Source organism: Rhododendron vialii, chromosome 12a (assembly GCF_030253575.1).
Source record: "Rhododendron vialii isolate Sample 1 chromosome 12a, ASM3025357v1".
Classification (NCBI taxonomy): domain Eukaryota; kingdom Viridiplantae; phylum Streptophyta; class Magnoliopsida; order Ericales; family Ericaceae; genus Rhododendron; species Rhododendron vialii.
Window position 1 is genome coordinate 25,234,515 of NC_080568.1, and position 23,967 is coordinate 25,258,481.

The window sequence follows — 23,967 nt, forward strand, 5'->3', positions numbered from 1 at the left end:
AAACAGAACAAGCTCATAACATCCAGGAGGGAATTCTTGACTTTCTGATGTTCTTATATCAACAACACAAACTTATATACGACAAAAGGTTAGCATTGCAGGTAATGGAAAGACTCCATAGGACGTAAACCCCAACTTAAAAAACCCTCAAATTTGGAAAAATGGTTTTGCACAGAATAACTAGAGGCTTTTATGGTTGAGCAGAAAATGAACTTCTCGAAACTTGGATTTCGTCCCTCATTACCGCGGCACATTCCAAATAGATGCTGCAAAATGCGGGAGAGAGATCATCCCGTTGAGACACTAGCTAATGCCTTAATCATCACACAGCTTGCTATTCTGAGTGCAAGAACCGAATATCTCTTCAATCATCTTCCCAGTAGACAGAAGATCAAAGCCTTTTAACGGACTCATCGGGTGCCAGGCTTCCCACACTTTAGCATAACATGGTTCAAGAAAATGACTAGGGCTTAACCTATCAGCCGAGCCATTTTGAGCACAATTATCCAAATTTGTACCCACATGGTGGAAAATACTTCTCCCCACATCATATTCAGTGGTACAGCAATTTTCCTCGCTATTTCCACCATCACAATCGCCGCCATCGTCGTCGTCATCATCATCATCATGGGATACATCTTCGTAGTCTATGCTAAAGTCTTCTTGTTTAACCCCCGGTGGACCTGCATCAATTCCCTGCTCCTCATCATCATCACTGTCGATATCCAGAAAGTTAGATCTGTTCTGAACTGCTCTCCTACGGAGCATAAATACGTTAAAATAATATCCGATGATTTCCATTTTTGTTCGACATGGGAAGACCTCAGAGAGGTGCTCCCAAAAATTTCTACCATATGAAACAGGATTGGAGTACACAACTTCATCAAAGACACATTGTTCTTCTTCAGACCATTTTTTCGATACCTCCTCTCCCATATCACCAAACCCTAACTGCCTAAATTTCTCATGCCCAAGGGTTTCTCTTAGCCTTTCCCTTGCTTCTTGGACATGCTGTCGCACGCATCTTATGGAACCCTTGTCAGCGCACAGACAGTCCTTTCTACCATCTCCAGCCTTAATTCCACTTTGAGCAGACAATTCTTGATCAGGCATCCAAAGGATGCATTCACCCATCAGTTCGTGACCTGAACTCAAATAACATTTGTCCACTGATAGTGGGTCCCACTCAGAAACATCAGCTTGATGATTTTGTCCGATAGGAACCTGTTTTCTAGGAGAGCCATCCCACAATGATGAATATTTAGGCTCAATCTGAACAATTGGTTTGGCTGGAAAGTACAAATCAAGGTATCTTGAAGGAAGAGAGGAGCAAACAGTGGTGCCAGAGGAAGCATCTTCCTTGCTAGTACTACAGCTGGTGACCCATGACAAGGGAGCACTGGTTTCAAACCTTTTGTCAGAAAGATATGAGACCATGTTTCTGCCGTCCTCCTTGAATCCATCATGCGAATCACGCGATTTATACTTATAAAACAAGCCCCCACCTTCACCTACTCATATCAATATCAAAGTAAATATCACTGGTGAAATATGGTAATCAGGAAGGATATATGATTTAGTCGAGTTTGTAACACGCCATAAATCACTATGCCACAGGTCAAAAGTGAGATAGCCAAAACTAAAATGCTCATTACTCTTCTTCACAAGAATGCTTCCGAATCCTAAACGTCATGTGAAACCAAATCTTTTGAAACCATCCGACAAGGTTACATTTGTTTTGTTTTAATCTTAGTAGCAATGGACTTTTGCTAATTAAAGAGTGTAGCACAAATTAGTGCACGGCTTTAAGCCCCTAGAACAGTTGTGCAGCTTATCTCAACTTCAGAAAAGACTGACTCTTACCTGGAATATCAACCTTTTGAGTAGGTTCATAACAAGGATAAATTTCGTCCAATGAGGTCAGCTTGTTGCCATAATCGACTTGTTTTGGATGCTTAAGGGGAAACTCCTGAAACTCTTCCTCATCAAAAGGTCTTTTCAATCCCATTTGGACCTGCATTAGACAACTAAGGGTTCAAAAAAACCTGATGAACAATGAAAAGAATTCACACGTATTAGTGCAGAAAAATGGCTTCCAAAAGAAATCAATACTTTGGTGTTTTACAATCACACAGTTTTTATTCCACCAGTTGTTCCTAGACATGAAAAAGGGTTAAGACTGCAACAACCAATACCAAGACGCAACAACCAATACCTAAACGCAAAGCGCAACTCCCCACATGTCAAAGAATGTAGGATGTACCGAATCAAAGTTATCACCAAAGTAGCAACTATAGTTTGAGTTGTGTCATCATGTACCATATATTGTGTCACAAAAACAGATTGAAGTACTAGCACAATATTGGGACTAATGAAAAGCTGAAAATACGCACCCTTAGGGAAATTAAAAGTGGCAACTTTCATAAGAATTCGAAAAAAGATCCAAATAAGCTCCTGAACAGTAACACCTGCAAACATTTAATATGGGGATCTTTTTATTGTTTCCAATATCGGTGTCGACAACTCGACGTATCAGGAATATTTCCATGGGGAAAAAAGAAAGCCAATAAGTCATGATAAAAAAAACAATCCCCAAGTATAAAATTCTATTTCAAATCATTTTCTTGTGTTGAGATGTACTACGTTTTTAAGCTTAAAAAAAACTTTTCTAAATTATGATTAAGCAAACAGTTGACAATTACAAAATTGGCAATGCTTCAACATCAACAAACCTTTTTTCGGGAGAAAGTAGTTATCAATGTGGCTTTGCTCTTGTAATAATGTTTCCTCCCATGTGGAACTCCAAGAAAGGAACTATTGGTTCTAATACTAACATAATTACCTTTGCATCCAAACCCGGACCTCACAAGTTTCCTTGGGCCAACACCCAGTGAATTCGAGGATGCTGTATATTGCGATTTCATTCACAAATTAGCATTACACCTCAGCAACTCAATACTACAAGTACACTCAAACTCCAACGCGACGTCATCCATCATATACCTAAAGTTTAAGCCATACCTAGATACCTCTCCATTGGACCACTAAAATACATTCTCGACTACAGGACCAATATGGTTTAGAAGCTAGAACAGGTAGGTAGGCAGAGTTTATATCTCCCAGTAAAGCCTCCTCCCTATTTTCTTTTTGTATGTTCCTTTTGCAGCACTACGACACAGAGGTATGGTCCTCATCCCCCTCACATCCAAGCAACCTAACCCAAATCGACCAAAAAAAAAAAAAGGAAAGGCCACAACCACCAAATAAGTGATTGAATCAGTATCCCGATTCAGGCCTCTATCAGCTACCATATCTGGCGCCCAGCTTATGATCCAAAAAGAACATAGCAACAACCCACTTATTGGTACTAGTCATTCGGAAAGAAGAAAAACCCATTCAGGAACCGCAACCTATTAAAACTGTGACCAACTTGAGCCATTCACCCATGGACCAATCCTTAACAATTCAAATACTAACTGTACTAGTATTAAAGAGGAAATTACAATGCAAAAAAGCTAATTAGGGTAGTACAATAAAGTTATTTAACGTAATATGCAGAAGAAATTATTCGAATGTGAGCATTTTATGTCTGGAGCCTGACACCAACGTACACTAGGCATTCAAGGGTGGAAAGAATCAGATCCACCCATTTGGGTAGTTGCCACACATACTGCCAAACAAATAAAAGTCTAGAACAATTATGGCAGGAGCAATTCATGTTTTCAAATAACTGAAAATAAGAAGTCCCAAAAAGATTCCATCACGGGGCATCATGTACACAAGGCTTTCCCTAAATTATTGCAACATATTGCCACAATTGCCACAATCAAAGGCAGCTAAACATGCTTTAAATGATATAAACAAAAATACCGCAGCACTCTGCTTTGACAGTAAGTGAGATATCATATCATACATACAAGTAAATAGGGCTATTATGGATGACAACAGTACTTTTATGTTCACATATATCAGCAGACACTTCTAATGGAAATGTCTACTTCCAAACATCTCTTCTCATATGTATTTGGTAGCTCACTTAATCATCGAAGTTTAATATCGAAGCAGCCCGTAAAATGGAAATTATGGCCAAGCATGTGCCCGGAGGTGCAATGCAACGTAATTCAAGCAATTCACACGTGAGAATTCATATGCACGTACATGTATTTGCATGTCTGTTTATGTTGTAAGTGCTAGCATTTACTAACCACACTAGAGCAGCAATGTTTGTTTCCTTTTCCCCAATGTATTTCTCCTTTACAGATTCTAATAAATTACAATATTTCCCTTCATTTAAAAAATAAAGAAACTTTGACAATAAAAACAAAAATACAAATATTAAAATATACACGAAAATTTACGTAATTAAATACGTATATAGACGAGAAAAAAATATAATTTTAGATAGAATCTGGGATTCCCAAACCAATTGGGTTAATAGAAGAACAAAGCCTAGCCCTAAAGAAACGAACAAAATTTATCATCAAAATAAACAGGAAGGATAATTAACGACGACACTCACCAAACCCCTCAAGAAATTTACAGATCCACGCAAGCCCAAAAAAGAAATCGAACACCTTGAAACCCTATGCACAAAAGGGATGAAAATAATCTACAAAATCAGGACCAGCCAATAGAGAGAAACGAACCTATATACAACAACGAAGCAATTGAAACAGATGATTGAGAAATCGACGGGCTAGATGCTTTATCCGGCGGGCACTGAAACCCTAACCCTAGAATTGCGAAAAATAAACGGAGGGGGTTGAAAAATGGATCAATCGGTAGAGGATGACGAGAATCGAACGAATTTAAGGTTTGATTTGAGGATTCGAAGGTCGATTTCAAGAGAATTGAAGGTCGATTGGCACGAGGTTGAGATTGGGGATCTGGACGATGAGGTTTGACAAAAAGGTACGGTTCGTGGTTTTGTAGACGACGTCACTGGACGGTTCGAAGAAGGAGCCCGATATCGTTGAAGAACCCATCCGGTCCGGTACGTCTTAATCGCCTAACCGGGCCCAGTCGACGTCGTATTTGGCACAGGAAAGTTATCTTGTGGTCGTGATTAACCCACTAAACCGAATCAATTCAACCCGCAAAACAGTGGCTGAGCCAGAATTTCAACTCGAGGGGCCAGATTAAGAAAGGAAATTTGTTGTTGGAAAATTTCAAAAAAATTAAATTGGGTTTTTCTGATCTATGTATACAATATTCATGACAAATTAAGGAATTAAATTTGGAGCTATTGTTGATACTAAGATCAATTACAAATGGTATCGGAATTAGGGCTGCAAAAAAACTGAACCCTATATTTTTTAAGAAGGCAATTTCAAGTTCAAAAATTATGGGCTTATTGAAATTTAAAAATATGCAATATGGATCTTATTTGAAACATCTCATTGAGATCTTTTATAGGATGCAAAAAAAATTAAAAAATTATTTTTCATTTATATTATTTTTGAGTTTGAAAATGTGAAATAAGCTGCTTATTTTTTAAGAAAATTTCTGGAACGGGGCCTTGCGCTCTTATAGTTAACAAAGTTGGGTTAAAGAATCTAAAGCTGGTCTCGGAAAATTATCTTGTACTCATGATACATGGGCCCAAGCAAAAAAGATTTTGTGGCCCTTAAAGGAAGCAGGGGCCTGCTGTGCCAAATTTGAACTGTTCGTCTGTATTTTGAATGGTCTGAATTTAAATAAAAAAAAATCAGGGAAGAGTTGAACCGGATTTAAATAAAGCTTTTTTGGAAAAAGGTTTATTAACTCTTTTCTAAAAATGTTTTGCATTTAAATTCGGATCATTCAAAATACTATAAAACGGACGAGATTGCGCACAGCACGTGCTGTGCAGTTGCTGCAGAGCTGGTCCCCCCCTTCCCTAAATGGTTTAAATTTGAGGTGGATCACAACTCACAAGGAGTGAGGAAATATCCGGATTGACAATACATTGGATTTTGATTGTAGTTCTTAAGGGCCTGTTTGGCCACCCCATTAACTAATTTTGGTTATTCTTGATGCAGAATCAGAAATGAATTGCAGATGCAGAATCAGAAATGAATTGCAGAATGCTTGTGTAACGTCAAAAATAATCTCTATAAGAGCTTTCGGGGTTTTAATTATGTATTCTTTGCTCACAAAACTCTTCCGAAAAATGTATTATACGTATATCATCCAAACACCCTCTCCTTAAAAGTGCTTTTGAGGAGTATTGCATACCAATAAACCTCCGAAATAGGATAATGATTTTTCCACCTAAGTTTTACCATCCCTTCCGCACTTTTTTTTTTTTTTAACTCATGTGAAACTACCATATTACCCGGTTCACTTTTTTCGCATATCAAGGGATAATGTAGCAAATTCATGTGAATAAAAACAAAAAAAACGAAATGAGCGTGAATGGTAAAAAGGGAGTTCGAAAACGATACCCAGAAAATATTCATCCACAAAAGTGAAGCGCACAGTGAATCCTTTTGACTGGAAGCTTATACTCCTCCAAGCAGCCCTCTCCACCCCCACACCCACACCCACACCCACTTATTACAATATACTACTATATATATCTACATAATTGAGGGCAACATAGCAGAGGTGGCTCGTTCTGTCAGTAATTCCAAAGAGGTTTTGTTTGCCATTCTGTTTCCAAGAAACAAATTTCATCTCTGTTTCTTCTGACACTCTGTTTTGCTACTTCTGCAGTTTCTGCCAGGCAAGAAATGGAAACTCAAGAAACTAAGATCGTAGAGGGGAAGAAGTTTCGATTGCCTCCAAAGAGAGGTAAGATCAAAGAGAAGATTTTTGGTGAATGGAAAGAGAAGGCGAGGGATGCAGTTGGAATGGGAAGAGAGAATAAATCAGAGGGGAAAAGTAAGGGTGGAGGAGAGAGTGGAAGCCCAGCCTCAATAACCCATCCCTCAGAGGGAAAAAAAGTAGGAAAGACGGCAGGAATGGATGTCTAATTATTGTTTCATGCCTGATCTATCTTTGTACGCCGGATTCAAGTTTGTCTTGAATCACTTTACTTTTTCGATAATCCATCACTCATGTATCCAAACCAGATTACACCCACCTCGTTTAATTCATGTATAATATTAGTCTGTTACCAAGATTAATTTGTGAACTCAAATGGGTTTTTTTACATGACCATTGCACATGACCTAGTATTCATATTACTCCTCCGTCTCTGTTTGTTGGTCCATTTTCGGATTTAATTTTTCTTGCCAACAACTCTTTGCAAATCACCTCACTTTCACGCATAAGCGTGCGAAACGGCTGTGAAATGTGAAATGGACTGTAGGGATTAGTTTGAGGTACGCGCAAGTTGGCTCCGGACGCCCTGCATCACACACAAAAAAAAAAAAAAAAAAACATCCTTCCACTTGCTCACTTTTTCAAACACAAGACAATGTCATACCTCTGTGTGAACCGAATAATTAACAAAAATGTCAGAGGCACATCGGGTTTGGCACACCTCAGCCACACTCCTCTCACATACATGTGGAGCTCGGGACCATGTATGTGAAAGGAATGTGGCTGAGGTGTGCCACACCTGATGTGTCCCCTAGTAATTAAAGAATGCAGATGTTAAAAAAAGAGAGTCTGAACACCTGATCACTTTTACACAAATTGATAATGGATTCCACTTGATAAAGAGCACCAAACTAAGTTACATACTGTTGAATGCCATATTGCACATAAAAAAAAATTATGACCAATCTTCCGTTTAATAACCAGAAATTAAAGTTCCCATAACCAAAGAATATTCCCATAATACAATCATTTCACATGTAGAGTGTTTTTTTTATTCATAATATATATACTGTGGTTGGTGAGTGTGTACGTACGTATGTAGCATTGCTGTCCTCCGAAAATGTTCAGTACGTACCGACCAACAACAAATCCAGCCTCACCCCACTCAAAGCTCCACATGTACGTGAGAGAGCAAAGGTTCGATATGTGGTTGGTGAGTTTGTATGTCGCGCTGCTGATTTTCCTCCTCAGAAGCCAAGAAAGTCTTGAACCACTTGGCCGAATCCTTAGGGTATCTCTTCTGCTTATCATGGTATTCCACAAAATAGAGACCGAAACGGGAACCAAATCCAACAGACCACTCCCAGTTATCTAATAGAGACCACACGAAATAACCTTTGACATTGCATCCATCCTCCCTGCAATTTGGTGAAATCCGTAACATATTATCTCTTTCACCCTTAGATTTCAGGTCTGGAGAAAGTTAATGATTCGATTGGTCTCGACGAGAGGAGTTGGAAAACTAAAAAACTATTGACCGAATTTAAGAATTTTTTTTGAAAAGAAGATGAAAAATTCTCAAACTTTTTATCTATCGTTCTGTTTTAGTGGGCTTTGTCAGATTAAAAACTTTTAGCTCTCTAATTCTCAAAATTAAAAACTTCAGAGGATACAAAAACAAGCCAACCGGGGAAAAAAGGGCAACTCGATACGTACTTTATAGAAGCTAACAAGTTTGAGAGATAGTCGTTGTGGTACTTGATCCTTTTCTCATCCTTCAGGGCACTGTTACGTGGAATGAATGGGCTATTTGGATCATCCATTCCTGCAAAGGGAAGACTGTTTAGCTTGTCATGGTTTTAACACCCACCCTGTTCATGATTGTTAGGCGGAAGTTGGACTTGAAATTTTAGAAATTATGTCACCAAAATTTCGTAAGTTCATGAAAATCAAAGATGTACACGTGATAGTATCGAAGGGAATCACGGGCATATAAGGAAAATTATAGTACAGACATACTCAATGGAATCCAACTAGTTAAAACATTAACCAGCACTCTCTCCGTCTCTTTTTAATTGTCCCCTACTGAAAAAAGTGCAATTTTCGGGGGGTACTTGTTCTACTTCCATGCATAATTTTTTTTTAAAAAAAATTGGCACTAATTTAAAGTACTAATTAGCTGATCTTATTATCGACTTACGAAAATCCGCATCTCAATTAGTACTCGTACTTTAAATTGGGTGCCAAAATTTTTTTTCGAAATTGTGCACGGAAGTACTTTAGCCCTCAATCCGATATTTGCACGGATTTTCGTAGGGGACACTTAAAAATGGACTAAAAGGGCATAAGAGTAATAGCCAAACAAGGGCTCGAAATTGTGCACGGAAGTACTTTAGCCCTCGATCTGATAATTGCACGGATTTTCATAGGGGACACTTAAAAATGGACTGAAAGGGCATAACAGTAATAGCCAAACAAGGGCTCAATACACAATACTATCATTCAAAAGAACAGAAAGTAGGACTCAGAGGCCTACCATTTTCAGTGATGATGACTGGAGGGTTGTCATACTTCTGCTTGATGTAATTCATTAACTTTCTGATCCCACTTGGAACTATGTACAACCATATGGCATTTGCCTGACATCAGGTAATCTATTAGAAATCGATGAAAAAGCTTTTACGTCGAACATAAATTGGTAACAAAGGAAACGGAAAGGCTGCGAATCGAATCATAACTAGGAACTTAAATATGTAGTAATAGAGAAACTAGTTTGAATCTGGTTGCCATCACTCGTGTCGTCCTTTTGTTTTCGTTTTGTTTTTTGAAAATTTTCTGCAGCAAATCCAAATACTGGTTGCACTTGAAGTGCCCCAGTGATATTACATAGTATTCTAGTCAGATGACATACCTTGGCTCCTATGGGCTTTAAATTTCTGAATGCTGAAAAATAAAAGTGACACAACAAATAGTTAGACCTTATGTCACTGACTCACTGCATCAAGTAAAACTTGAGAATAAACGAGCCAGCGAGATATATGGAATAGGGAATGGAAAACACTTACGGAGGGTAATGGCACCAGCGTCTGATGTGGTATCATGGAGAAGGACTTCTTCTATGTGGGTGGTGTTATGCCAGGCATAAAATGTTGTGTAGTGATTTATTCCCACAAAATCCAAGGACCCCTTTAGAAGAGCAGACTCGGCTTTCGTAAATCTGGGCAATCGGCTTCCAACTCTATCTTTCATCGAGCTTGGATAATCGCCAAAGATCAGAGGATCAAGAAACCTGTAATATAGGCAACATAGTATTAGTATCAACTCATGTTAGAACATGTATTTTTAGTTACGTTTACAGAGAAATTGAACTATCTGTCACCAAAAACCACAAGAACGCATTTCGTTTTAAAATCCTTTTCGTGAATGGACAAGAGGTACTTCTGGAAGGAAAAAAAACATGTGCACTGTACTGATAATGTAGAAATCATTTATATCTTCACTACATGCAAACAAAATTATTTTCTCTTGCTCAAATAGCTCTAGAAACTACACGAGCAAAGGTGACGAAGTTTTATACCAGCCTAACTGAAAATCTTGTGCTCTTTGCGTTGCTTCAATGTCCTCAATGGAGTTTGTTGCTGGTTCATACCAAATAACGTTAAATGATATGCTGAGAGATCCATGTTGCTTTTGCTGCCCAACAATTAAATAACAAAATATTTTGTTAAACTAGTAGCATGCGTACTTGACGACCGAAATTATAAACACATAGTTCTATGTGGGGGATAGAATTAGTTGCATATTGCATCTTCCTTCCGTGTCATTGAACTCTTGCAAAACTCCATTTATTCTTGACAAAATCCTTAGCCAATATCTTGTATTTCAAAATCCTCTGCCAATACCTTGTATTTTGTTTTGTAAATATCTGCCACAGTTGCATGAGCAAGAAGAAGATTATGGCCAACTATGTAAGGCTCGGTTGCAGAGTTTCCAGCCTTGCAGAGGAGGTGAAGAAGGATGGAGCACCTTCCTGGAGCAAAGAGACCTGTATCGTATCCTTGTGTGGAAATCGTATGAGGTTCGTTGAATGTAGTCCAATGCTTCACTCTGTCGCCGAATTTCTCAAAGCATGTCTCTGCATAGGTTGTGAAGTCCAATCTGACAAAAGAAAGGAATCAAAAAACTTTTGTCTTACTTATCTAGCATTGATTTTTCAATTATTATTTAGAAGAGAGTCGATGTACATGATTTGGGGGTCAAGCCATCCATTGTATCTGTCTTCCAAGGCTTGAGGAAGGTCCCAGTGGTAGATTGTAACATACGGTTCAATTCCTGCACTTATATGTATACCAATAGAACACATTTATATCATCTCGATGTGGAGGAGAGACGTGAATATGTGTGGGAAACACCACTTATGGTTCAATGTGATTTATTCATAGAGGGAGAAACGAAATCAACTAGGCGATACCAGCAGCTAGTAAAGCATCGATGACACTGTTGTAGTGATCAACTCCTGCCTGATTGATTTCTCCAGTTCCATCTAATAAACCAAGATAGAGAGTAAGAAAAACTTCCTTAGTTGTTTTAAACCTATCTTTGGATCAGGAAAATGGCATAGGGTATAGACATATACTATGTTGATGAAGTCCATCTTTCGTTATTATTGTAAGGAAACTTACTAGGGAAAATCCTGGACCAGGCAATGGAGAGTCTGTATGCATCCATTCCCATATCCTTCATAAGTTGTATATCTTCCTATTTCACACAAACACAAACACGTAAAATATAGATTTGAGCAAGAAAGAGAAACAGACAATTGAAAAGAAGAAATGGGAACTATTGCCAGAACCATAGCTCTTTTGGTTGTTTTCACGAACGACCACATCTGGAAAACTACAGTCTGATTTCCTCTTTCGTAAAGATCAGTTGCACATACCAAAAGTTGCGTATCCAGAATTTTCATAAAGAAAAATGATTAGAAAGTGAAATGCATGGTGTATATTCAAAGTTGATGTGACGTGGGCCCATAAAGAGATGTCGCGCAAAATTCAAATTTTCAATACTTGTTGGATATTTACTGGATAGTGTAGCACTGTTAAAAGCCACAATGGGATTATCCATAACATTCACAGAACATAATACCTAAGAGATGAAAAGTATCGTCTGATGTGGGCTACAACCAAGAATGAAATCAGTCCACATAATTCAAATACTAGGTACTCTTCTCAATACTTTTTTAGGCTATCTAGCAGGTGTTAAAAGCCCAACTATTCGTCAGACTTACTGGAAATCGGTGATAGTGGTCTACGGTAACATCAGCGTTGCTGAAATCAGAAATCTTTCCTGCAAAAGAAGAAAGAGAAAAATAGGGCGTACAATACACCAATTAAGAGGGTATCTTGTTTTAATTCTTTTCTGATGATGAAATGCTTACCGAAGGTGCGTGAAAATACGTCCCAGATTGTGGGGCCCCTGCCATCCTCTTTCACTGCTCCTTCATACTGCAAAATACAATCACCATTGACCAATTAACAAAAGCAGTTGGTGGAACTTAGTAGTCACAAGACAGTTATAATTAGTTAAAAGAGGTCTTTTTCTCGAAGTTATTCTTGCCGTCAATTTATTTTTAGGAAACGAACTATGATTTAATCGCGTGACCACTGAATGTCCAACTAATCTGATCCTGTATATATCCGATCTGTTCGAAGGATGCTAGAGAATGTATTGAGTAAGGGTAAACTTCATTGACAGCCCAGAGGTTTGCAACTCAGACATCCATACCCTTGAGGCACGGAAATGAGATCTCCCTCCATGAGATTTATTACTGGCATTACACTAAACACCCTTCATCCGTCTGCCGTTGGATCAACCAACCAACGGGTTATGCTTTTGTCAGCAATTATAAGTGACAAAATACACAACCAAAACTAAACCTTCCAAGAAAAGGCCTCTCACTGTACACCATTGTCACCAACAGAACCACAACACGAGTCCCATCCCTCTTGAGAAATGGCCCGGTTTTCTAGCCATTTCTCGAAGGAACATAAACCGATTCTCCGCATAGTTTTGCCCATGTGTTACCGCTTCCGTAACCAGTATTCCATGCAGTAAACTCATGATGTTTTGGTTGTTCAATTGACATCAAAGTTAGATGAGAGGTTTAAATGTTCACATCAAGAATAAGTATCCTGAAGTTCAGGTGAACCACATCACATACATTTTCACACAAACAAACAAACAAAGAGACCCCAAGCACTGACCTTTCAAGCAAGCCCAGCAAGGTGGCCTCTTTGGTTTGGCCACCCAACATTTTTTCAAGCTAGGGCCCGTGCCCGTGTAATGTGTAAGTAACACGCTTGTAAAGCATAAAAAAGTAGATCCACTATTACAATGTATTGTTTCCCCAATAAGTTATTCTTTTACTTAGAAAATTGTTGGGAAGAGGATTTGTGGCTTTTGAAGTCAATACTATAATGGGTTTATATGGGTTGGGAATGGATTCAATATGGGTTAGAACCCAAAGACGTATCCCACATGTTTTTCTTTGTATTGCAGCTGCACTTTCATTGAAAAGTAAAGAACAAGTTTGCAATAGATGTCGTAGCGGAATTTTGGTGACATCTCAAAAGTTGGGCCATTTAATTTGTTTGCCCATGACTTCTTCTTTTTTTTTTAAAAAAAAAATCAAGTTTGTTCATGACTTCGATTATATGCTTTTGAACAAGAAACGAACAACTTTAAAAGTTGTTTTAAAAAGATTTCCAATAAACACCCGAACTTAACGAAATATCCGATTGAGGCATTTCAAATTGGGTTGCAAAGTTGGTATAAAGGGCTGCAAGTTTACGTGAAATAATAATTCTCCAATTTTGATGTTTTCTAGGTCAAAATGGGTCCAAAATCCCATTTTATTTTACAAAACAAAATTCGAATTTTTGATACTCACATTGATGTCCGATCAAGTTTAATTTGTGCGTAGATACACTGCTATATAGGGTCTAAGATGAACGATTCCGATCAACAATAAACAAAACGAAAAAGGTGATGGTGAAAAAGTAGAATTTTTCAGTCGCCGGTGGAAAGAATTTAATCTCATTTATAGTGCTACTCATGGAATACCTTCAATTTCAGACCGGACGTGCTAGAATTTAATCTCATTCTTGTATAATGCTACTCATGGAATACCTTCAATTTCAGACCGGACATGCTACAGTTTTTATAAGGTGTCCGGATCAGTTTATACGAACCTCTACTAAGCTGAGCTGCGAACCAATTCCATCGTCCACTAGCTAGAGCAATTGGCCCGTACGGATTAGCCCTTCTAAGAGTTAAGGAAGCAAATGCCGCGAACGGATTGTTTTGCACAATCGACGCACTTGAAGCAGAATCGACGCACTTGAAGTAAAAATTAGTAATTTGAGGTTGGTGTTGGAGAGGGATAAATATTGGGGCGGTAGTTGTCGCCAATGAGGGGTCATCGAAAAATAGTGGAGTAATGGAGGAGGGTCGAGAGTTGCCGGAGACGGCAATGCGGGCAGCCATGATTGGTGGAGGATCTACAAGGTTTGAAGTGCGTTGATGGTTGTCAGGTTGGAGAGAGAGAGAGAGAGAGAGAGTGAGAGTGAGAGTGAACCGGAGAGGGGAAGAATATAGCAAGCTGGACCGACGAGGGGTTATTCCTGTTATTTTAGCAGCGAAACTTTATTAGGATGATGACAATTCCAACTGAACCAAACCGGGCCGATTCTTTTGTCCATTTACGTTCTAACAACTTATAAAATTAAGCAAAAAAATTTCAAATTAGAACTTTAAATAATCTAGCTTTTTTTGGTCAAATAAGCTAGAAAAGCTAAATACGTGATTATTCATAATTGGTAACAAACACTCTTCATTAGCTTTTTTAAAACAAAAATAAGCTAGAAAATAAGTTGGATTATAAGTGCTAGCAAGCGGGGACGTTATCTGGTATTTGTAGTTGCTTTTGAGTGATGCAAAATTATTTGATTATTTCAATTTGTTAGTTCAAGACTTAGAAGTTTTTTTAATGGTTGGTATCCTACTATTCTACACTAAGTTAGTAGTTGATGTTCTTGAGTTTTTGCGATTTTAACATAATTAATTTTAGTATAAATTTTGATTTAATTTATCTATGCAATTATAATTAAGTACTTTAAATAATTTATGAATATAATACCTCGGTTTCAAGCAAAATTTGGTTCAAAATATAACGGAATCGAATTATAATGGTTTGGTTCTATGAACTTTATGGGTTAATTTGGTCCTCCAAATTCATACCCGTAGGCATTGATTTGGTTCTTAATTTATTATGAAACCGTACCAATTCAGTATGAAATGGGATGGGCTGTAGTGCACCCGCCGCCAATCGGACCGTCCATCTCCATGTGGACGGCTTGGATTTAATCCAAACTCCTACAAATCTTAACTAGGGCAGGCTAGGGGGTAAGCCCCGCAAGCCGGCAGACTTGGGCAACCCTCCAGCAAGGGGCAACAAAAAAAAATCTTGTAAATATATAAAAAAAAAAAGAAGTAGAAATCCCACTAGAAAAAAATTTAGGGGCATAATCCAAAAAGAATTGAAAATATGTAGTTTCCACCCGTTTTAAAAAATTATGATACTTAAGAAAATTAGGAGGACAAAAACAGAAGGTGTTCTATGCATGGAGTAAATAGAAGATAAAAAGAAAATTAGAAGGGCATATAGCGGGAAAAAAATAAAAAAAGGGGATAGGATTGCGATTTTACTTGCCTCCAAGTTTTCGATACCTGGAGTGGACCTTGTAGTGTAAACCTTAACTTAATTTGAAGGGGAAATACCCATCAGCTTTCAGGCCATCATATTGGACTACGAATAGTTTTGTTTCTCCAATCTCCATCACAGATAGCCGGCCCTGCTTGAGATTCTTTGACGCCGAGTCGCAGAACAGCCGAAGTTGAAAAAATTGAACTCAACTTTTGTTTTTCTAGTTCTCCTCTTTCTCGCCTCGTTATTGATGGTAAGTAAGTGAACTTTCTTTTTTTTCTTTAATCTTTATTCAGTTCTAGTCTTACTGTTAGTGGAGCTTGTCTTTAATCTTTATTTCGGTTAGTGCGTGTATTTAGTGGAGCAACAACATAATAAATTAATATGGATTGGTTAGATCCTTTGACTGTTTTTTTTATTGCAACAAAATAATTTTTCGGTGACACGGCTGAACTAATGAATTAATAAGTATGACATTTGAACTGTCATTGTACACACTACATTATTAATTTTGTGAGTTTTTAGTAGGATTACTTGTCTTGAATTTTTTATTAGTGAGGTATACTAATATATGTGTGAAAGTATTATGCATCGTGATCTCATCGTATCTTGTATTTTAGGCATAAAATCATGTCATGATAATATGTGAAAGTATTATGCATCGTGATCTCATCATATCTTGTATTTTTAGGCATAAAATCATATCATGATGCATAATACTTTCACAATAGGTACTATGACGAAGATTGAGAATGACAAGAATAGAGTGAGAATTGGCAAACAAAAATCCGGGTCTTAAAATAGAAAAGTGAGGCAACGAAAAGATGCAATGGAAAAATCACTAGTGGGTTCAATATCTAGCCTATTTGATGCAAAAAAAAATAAAAATCTATTCTTTCAAGTCAAGTTGAAAAGGCAAGTAATGAAGAATTTGGAGAGGATGATGTGAATGATAATCCTCTCCAAATTTTGGTAATCATAAAACACTATAACCGGGTTTCATTTTGAATATAAATTTTTGATGTAATTCAAGCTAAATGCACAAATATAACCTTATTTTTGTTATTGTTTTTTTCTTTTCTTTTCTTGTATATATGTCTTTTTTCTTTAAAACTTAATACTAAGTGGGTAACCAAGCTCGAGGTCAGGTTTGGACAATCTAAACGTCGAGGCCGACACCGATCTTAACCGTCCATCGTCCATTACACTACAGCACCCCGGGTCCATTCGGTTCATGCTCACCCCTACCCTTTATAACTAATAATCACAACTAATAATCACCCCTTACACAATAATCCTCCATGCTACAATAGTACTACCTGCTAAGAACGAAGAAGGGTTTGACTAGTAGCTAGCTAGCTAGAGGACATAATTAACGACAGTGCTGCAATTTCGATAACGACATTGCAACTTCTTTTAATCCATCGCATTTTTAGTTTCAATGGCCTTGCGATTGCAGTGGAGATTTTAAAATCCATAATAGTAGTAGTACTAGTAACAGAGAAATGGGTTTCTTTCAGGTGTTGTTCGCATGATGTGGTGATGATGGAGTGAGAGAGAGAGAGAGAGAGAGAGAGAGAGAGAAATCGATGGTGGGAATGTGATGCGGGGTGATAAGGTTTAGTCTAGGAGTAAAAAACTTGGAATGATTTCGATCCAAATGAGTGAAGCTAGTATATGTCAGATGAAATAAAAGAATGGGAGGTAAAAGTGAGAGAAAGTTAACAGATATGCAAAGGGTACAGCAAACCCCGTACAGCAGCCCCGCATAGATCTATTTTGCGCCCGTTTCGGATCTCACAAAGATGATCGGAGCCGCTCATTCTGTTCAATATATATCGTTTAGGGTCCCTGTAAAATTTCATCTCAATCCGATAGCGGTAAGGGCAAGGGCGTTGACGAATCATACAACTTTGCTTCAGAATGTGGCCTGAATTTCTAAAGCAAAGTCGGATGATTCCTAAATGCCTTTACTGGTATCGGATTGCGATGATTTTTTATAGAGACCATAAACAATATATTAAGAACAAAATGAGCGACTCTGATCATCTTTGTGAGACCCGAAATGGGCACAAAATAGATCTGTACGCGGCTACTGTACATGGGTTGTCGTACCTGTAGCACAGCTGGAAAGTTAAATACCCTTGGGTCGGTATCCATAGGTTTGGTGATCATAAATCCAGCCAGAAATGATACTCACACAGATTTTTTGTGCACAGATTGTGATGTGGAGTCCACTTTGGGTTCTATACAAATGATCCGATCTATTCGTTAAATATAAAAATGTAAAATATTTTTTCAAGAGTCCCTTGTGAAAAATCAGCTCAATCCGATACCTATAGGTGCTCGATCCAATCATCTAACTTTTCCATTATCCTGAAATCTAAATGAAAAGTTAGATGATTGGATCGAACACATATAGGTATCGGATTGATCTGTGCACAGTTGTTATGTGAGTAGCATGACTCCGGCCTGAGGCTTGGGTGTCTGTTTCAATATTACATGTAAGTATTATTCTAAAATTGAGATTATTTTCTTGTAGAAAATAGAAAAATGAAAGATACATACTTTCACAATCAAAATATTTTTGGTCGTATTAGATCTATGCGAGAATATATATATATATACACACACATACACGTTTTTCGTTGGCCCGTTAAGGCTTATGAACAAGCTCGAGCTTGAGTCAAGCCAATGCCCTCTGGGCTCGAGCTCGACTCATTAAGTTTTCACTGCGCTCGAGCTCGGGTTCGTTAAAAACTTAATAAACAAGCTTGATCGAGCACGGTAAAACTTAGCTCGACTCGACTCGTTTGCAGCCCTACGTGCATGTTTGTTTGGCCCTGTTCGATCTGCAAGGGTGCGAGCATTCGTTGTCGCTCATGGTGCATGAAATTAAATGTGCCTTAATTAGAAGTATAAATTTTCTAAAGAACTGTTTCCCGAATAAGATTTTTGAATTTAGTCTCAAGCATCTCTCTCAAGACTTGAATACATGTCTATGATTTAGAAATTAAATTACTTATTAGAATAGAAAATCCAAGTAACGAAATTCTTTTTCCGACATCCAAAACTAGGTCATCCCAAAAATCTTTAAGCTCTTTATTTTTTCATCCTTTGTATATTATTACTCCGTCGGTGTCAAAATAATTCTTTTGGCCGGCTTGCTATATATAGTGTCGGAAAGTCAAAACAAATGCAAAATTATGGCTTTGGCACCTTAAATAGCAATAGGTACGTTTAATGAAGAAGAAGAAGAATACTAGACCTGGAATGCTGAAGAGCCTGTCCCGAAGACAAAACCTTCTGGAAAGCTTGCCCTACTGATCTCTGCCGAACATGTTTCGGCCCACAAAACCACCAAAGCAATAGCCAAAGCAGTGGCTGATTTTCTTAATGACATATTGTTTCTTACCAGGTAGGCGATGTTACACGATCAGTAGTCTATGGAGAGAGAGAGAGAGAGAGAGAGAGAGAGAGAGAGATGTATGCAGGTGGTGATCGAGTGCTATGTTCATACGCTTTCACATAGCATAACAAGTGAGGCAAATGTTAACTGGTGCAATATATATACATTGAGGCAAATGCTAACTGGTGCATTGGTGCACCCTCTATGTGAGCCCGTAGAAGTAATAATTACCGACCAACGTTGACCTTTCACTTTCCTTTTCGCGTTTTTTACTCTCCAATCACAAGCAAAGGGGGAAAAAACAGCTGTGTTATTGGTACAGGGAAAAAATTTGTACCGACATGTACATATTCTTTTTGGGCCTGTTACATGTCCCAAAAAAATGATCTAAGCCGTTCTTACAAAAAATAAGCTTAATTCAGTGTCAGAAATGGTATTTAAGAAACTTCCAACTTTGTTACAGAAAACAATAGTGTACAAAAATAACTTGAAGCAAAACTAAAAAAAGGGAAAAAAATGAATAAAGACAAAAAATTAAGTGCTTCAATTTTCAATCCGTTTGAATTGGTACAAAGATTTTAATTATTTTTTTGATCATATTATTTTTAAGAGTCGTAATTAATTTTTATCTCTAGAGCAATCATAATTAAGTATTTGCTCTCTTTTTTGTCTCTAGGGCTCTTATAACTTATTTCTTCGTTTTTTGTATTTTGTTTTTTTTTTTTAATTTTTGTTCGATTCACGTGATTTTTTTTTGTATTAATCCTCCGTCTCAATGAGAGAACTCTAAAGAGTACAAAATTATGACCAAAAACAGAATAAAAAATGTTCACAAAAGATGAAAAAAATATCAAACAGCTGTCTTTTAGAGCTTAAATGCATTCTCAGTTGAATTTTTTCAATATCGGTTTATATTTTTATATTTTTCCGATTCATCTCGTCGAGACAAACGATTAACCTCTAAAATTACGTCGAAAAGCTAAACAATAAGTTACTAAGAGTAAAAAATAACGAAATAAGTTTCAAACTTATAAGTTTAAAATAACGCAGCCGAAGTCGACGAGTTCATAAGCAAAACGGTGAGAAGAAAATGGAGGAGAAATGGCGCCTAAATGGGAAAAAAGGACCCGCCCAATTTCAGTTTAATGATTGTTTTGTAATTAATTATTACAAAACCAAGGACAAATTTATAAAGGCAAATGTTAACTGCTACATTGGTGCACCCTCTATATGGGCCTGTAGACGTAATAATTACCGACCAACGTCGACCTATCACTTTCCTTTTCGCCTTTTTTACGAGAGGTGCCTTTTCCACCCCTGACATTGCCCCTCTCTCTCTCTCTCTCTCTCTTGCCAAGAAGACCAAAATATCTCCGATTCCCACCATTTTAACTAGATTCTTTTAGGTTCCGCAGTCCGGTGCAGTTGGCAACCAACCCTCTCCTACTTCCGAGAGGCAGAGGTTCAAGGTTCTTTGGAGGCGGTTGGAATCCCAAAGCTATAGAAAGCAACTGGATTCTCTTGATGCTAATCTAACTACCTCGCTAATCTCCACTGACTATAAAATATGGAGAAAAAAAAACTAAATTCTTTTTTGTTTAATTTCTTAATTCTATTATCTTATTTATTTAATTCATTTATTTATTTATTAACGTATTTAATTTTAATTTGGTTAACTCAAATAATATTTTCAACTAAAATATGTTTTTTACTTTTAAATTTGACTTTATATTTAAGGCTCCGTTTTCTTGAACTTAACTTAAATTTAGGAACTTTGTCCTTATTTGAATTTTTTTCGCATTTGTTAGTTTTGCGTTATTGATTCATCTCAATGAAAAGAATTGATAAAATACTTTATTTATTGTTCTTACAAAAAATAAGCTTAATCTAGTGTCAGAAAGGGCATTTAAGAAACTTCTAACTTTGTCACAGAAAACAATAGTGTACAAAAATAACTTGACGCAAAACTAAGAAAAGGAAAAAAATGAATAAAGATAAAAAAAAAATTAAGTACTCCAATTTTCAATCCATTTGAATTGGTGCAAAGATATTATTTTTTTATCATATTATTTTTAAGAGTCGTAATTAATTTTTGTCTTTAGAACTATCATAATTAAGTATCTGCTCTTTTTCTTTTTTCTTTTTTTTGTCTCTAGGGCTCTTATAACTTATTTCTTTGTTTTTTGTATTTTGTTTTGTTTTTTTTTAAATTTTTGTTAGATTCACGTGATTTTTTTTGGATTAATCCTCCGTTTCAACGAGAGGACTCTAAAGAATACAAAACTATGACCAAAAACATATATAAAAAAAAGTTCACTAAAGACGAAAAAAGTATCAAACAGCTGTCTTTTAGAGCTTAAATGCCATCTTATTTGAAATTTTTTCAACATCGGTCCACATTTTTATACTTTTCCTATTCATCTCGTCAAGACGAACGAATAACCTCTAAAATTACGTCGAAAAGCTAAACAATAAGTTACTAAGAGTAAAAAATAACGAAATAAGATCCAAACTTATAAGTTTAAAAGGACGCAGCCGAAGTCGACAAGTTCATAAGCAAAACGGTGAAAAGAAAATGGAGGAGAAATGGCGCCTAAATGGGAAAAAAAAGGACCCGCCCAATTTTAATTTAATGGTTGTTTTGCAATTAATTACAAAAATAAGTATAAATTTAAGAAATTGAATTATACACTCCCTTTTTTGACATCTACACTTTTTTTTTTGTCTTCTAGTAAAAAAAAATTACAACAATCATGATGTTAAAGATGCAGTATAGCACCCATTAGCCGGACCGATATATTGAAATCAAATATATATACTAAGTTTTCTTAATGAAATATTATATTTTTTTCAGTAGTCCCATTTGCATCAACAAGCTAGCATTTCTTTCTTGCATCACTTATCTATCTCTTGACTTTCTTTGCAAGCCTTATTCATTCGATTGTGTCAATGCATGCATCTGTACATGTCTCATTGGGACACTCTTCATTAAAAAAATAGCTAGTTTGAAAACTAGCAAAAGACTTTGCACAGAGTACAAGTTCTCCCGTGTAGCATAATCCTGATTAGGAGAGGTGCTATTGGTACAGATTTCATATCTGTACCAGTGAGTACATACTCTTTTTAGGCCCGTTTCGGGTCCCAAAAATAATCGGAGCCACTCATTTTGTTTAAAATATTTTGTTTATGGACCCTACAAAAAATAAGTTCAATCCGGTATCAATTAGGGTGTGTACGAAACATCCAACTTTGTCCTATAATTCAAGCTTGAATTTTAAAGCAAAGTTGGAAGTTTAGTAAACGTTCTTATCGATACTGGATTGAGCTTATTTTTTGCAAGGACCATTAATAAAGTATTTTAAACAAAATGAACGGCTCCGATCATTTATTTGGGACCCGAAACTGGCCCAAAAGATATATATACATGATATATGTACATAAACAAATGTACTCATAGACTTTCTGATTAGGATTTAGGGGACCCCTACTAGTACTATATATATAAATACTTGTTTAGTAGTAGGAGTTTGAGTTTTGCACTTAATGGTCTTAATCTGAAGTTATCTATCTAATTTTGTTTAATCCTAAGAGTATCCAAACGAATTCTCATTCTACACGTCTAGTAAACATCCTCTTAAATTTTTTTTTTTCATTCGTTAAATATAATCTATCTACTCTATCTTAAGAGACTTGGGAACGGATGCTTACAGGAATCGAATCATGTCCACATGTATAGAAATATAAGAAAGGCACTAACTACATTCCACTCCACTTGTTACTTTAAGAAGGTATTTTTTAGTCTTAACCCCTCCCACCGGAATGGACCTCAAAGGTCGGCATGTGTGTTGTCCTCCCAAAACGCCATCGTTTTGATGCAAGAAACTCCATCCTTTTATGCCATGTTTGGTACCCATTAAATCGGCAAGAAATTGATTATTATTTTTATTTTTGTGGGGCCCTTTACAGGTCTTACAAATATGATTCAAACCGCAAGTTATTCTTAAAATATTTTTTTACGGGTTCATGAAAAAAATTAGCTCAATCCGATATTGGTAATGGGCTCCACAATAAGCAAAAAAATCATTAATTTCTTGCCTAATTTTTTATTTTTTATTTTTTTGTCAATCGATAGAAGAGATCGTTTCATCATATATGAAGTACAGAGTACAAACCCGGAACACTACATCAATTGTGAGAATTCACGAGACAACCAAGTCAAACAATTCAAATAATACAAGAAATAAATCCATTATTAGATAGAAACAGAGAAAAAAAGGAAAAACCCATCTAATAGAAGAACACACCCACACGCACGTTGAATTTCTTGCACCAAAACGTTGGCCGTTTTTTGGAGACAACACACATGCTCTCCTCAGCAGGATCCCCCAGTCCCCTTCCACTCCCCAATTGGAAAAGAGGTTGCTTGAGCTTGAAAGCAAATGCAAAGAGTTGGGATACTTATCATTCTCCTTTGTACATGTGCCACTCTCTTCTTGCCTGTCGCTCTCCATGACCATCACATTCTTCTCTCCCACAATTAATAAATCTTTAGAAAAGTTAAACAATCGCATTATTGTTCTCTCACTCTCATTCCTTTCGAATATTAATTAATTAACTTAGAAAATGGAAAAGTTCTCTCGCACAAGTCCTCTGTCTGAGGAATCCTTTTATGGGTACACCATTTGGTGTACACGATATGCACACCGTGTTGAGCCAGACCCATTTTGGAGTCTTACACAAATGATTAAAGCCGCTTAATATGTTTAAAATATTTGCGGAACATGGTGTACCCATAGTTTTATTGCCATTTGAGCGTGCAAACCAAAGGGAACATTCCCACACGTGTTACACATCCTAGTAGAATTTTCCTCTATAAATATCACAGCCAATACAAAACCCTCATAAAAATCACAATTAATCCCTCCATGTTTTCCTGCATTAAGCTTAGGAATACGTTTATTTGCTAATATGATTGCAAGGAAGGGAAGGCAGAGTGCCGTGGTTTGTGGGCTTGAAGGACTTGGCTAGCGTCGTGACAAGTGGTATC

General features: G+C 36.9%; 2 protein-coding genes and 1 long non-coding RNA gene across 6 annotated transcripts; 1 reads left to right on the forward strand and 2 right to left on the reverse strand.

Annotated features, from left to right (window-relative positions):
• LOC131311018 (uncharacterized) lies at nucleotides 1-4,944 on the reverse strand. Of its 3 annotated transcripts, none has more exons than XM_058338330.1 (3): nucleotides 4,665-4,944; nucleotides 1,864-2,033; nucleotides 1-1,511 (listed from the first exon to the last, which is right to left on the reverse strand). In XM_058338330.1, exons 2-3 carry the CDS (start codon nucleotides 2,018-2,020, stop codon nucleotides 316-318), a joined length of 1,353 nt encoding a protein of 450 aa, XP_058194313.1. In that variant the 5' UTR covers nucleotides 2,021-2,033; nucleotides 4,665-4,944; the 3' UTR covers nucleotides 1-315. The 3 variants fall into 3 exon arrangements, with proteins under 3 accessions (XP_058194313.1, XP_058194314.1, XP_058194312.1); XM_058338331.1 differs by lacking the exon at nucleotides 4,665-4,944 and adding an exon at nucleotides 4,520-4,659 and having other exon boundaries at nucleotides 1,864-2,014; XM_058338329.1 differs by lacking the exon at nucleotides 4,665-4,944 and adding an exon at nucleotides 2,733-3,561 and having other exon boundaries at nucleotides 1,864-2,014.
• A 1,570-nt stretch (nucleotides 4,945-6,514) lies between these two features.
• On the forward strand, nucleotides 6,515-7,132 carry LOC131311428 (uncharacterized). Its single transcript, XR_009195491.1, has 2 exons — nucleotides 6,515-6,618; nucleotides 6,697-7,132. It is a non-coding gene; the product is annotated as an uncharacterized LOC131311428 (long non-coding RNA).
• Nucleotides 7,133-7,612: 480 nt separating this feature from the next.
• LOC131311426 (beta-glucosidase 40-like) lies at nucleotides 7,613-19,058 on the reverse strand. Of its 2 annotated transcripts, none has more exons than XM_058338887.1 (13): nucleotides 18,780-19,058; nucleotides 12,185-12,251; nucleotides 12,035-12,093; nucleotides 11,430-11,505; nucleotides 11,219-11,290; nucleotides 10,992-11,079; nucleotides 10,650-10,905; nucleotides 10,325-10,440; nucleotides 9,813-10,036; nucleotides 9,659-9,690; nucleotides 9,284-9,386; nucleotides 8,464-8,572; nucleotides 7,613-8,165 (listed from the first exon to the last, which is right to left on the reverse strand). In XM_058338887.1, exons 1-13 carry the CDS (start codon nucleotides 18,912-18,914, stop codon nucleotides 7,913-7,915), a joined length of 1,590 nt encoding a protein of 529 aa, XP_058194870.1. In that variant the 5' UTR covers nucleotides 18,915-19,058; the 3' UTR covers nucleotides 7,613-7,912. The 2 variants fall into 2 exon arrangements, with proteins under 2 accessions (XP_058194870.1, XP_058194871.1); XM_058338888.1 differs by lacking the exon at nucleotides 18,780-19,058 and adding an exon at nucleotides 13,936-13,971.
• Nucleotides 19,059-23,967: the final 4,909 nt, after the last annotated feature.

Bases quoted from the DNA above. Each gene is read 5' to 3' on its own strand.
- LOC131311018 (XM_058338329.1), bottom strand. From the start codon at position 2,924: ATGAAATCGCAATATACAGCATCCTCGAATTCACTGGGTGTTGGCCCA. The intron at 2,015-2,732 runs GTTTGTTGATGT...TGTCTAATGCAG, and splicing joins CTACTTTCTCCCGAAAAAAG to GTCCAAATGGGATTGAAAAG. The intron at 1,512-1,863 runs GTAAGAGTCAGT...TGATATGAGTAG, and splicing joins TCAAAAGGTTGATATTCCAG to GTGAAGGTGGGGGCTTGTTT.
- LOC131311426 (XM_058338887.1), bottom strand. From the start codon at position 18,914: ATGTCATTAAGAAAATCAGCCACTGCTTTGGCTATTGCTTTGGTGGTT. The intron at 12,094-12,184 runs GTAAGCATTTCA...CTTCTTTTGCAG, and splicing joins CGTATTTTCACGCACCTTCG to GAAAGATTTCTGATTTCAGC. The intron at 9,387-9,658 runs GTATGTCATCTG...ACCTGATGTCAG, and splicing joins TAAAGCCCATAGGAGCCAAG to GCAAATGCCATATGGTTGTA.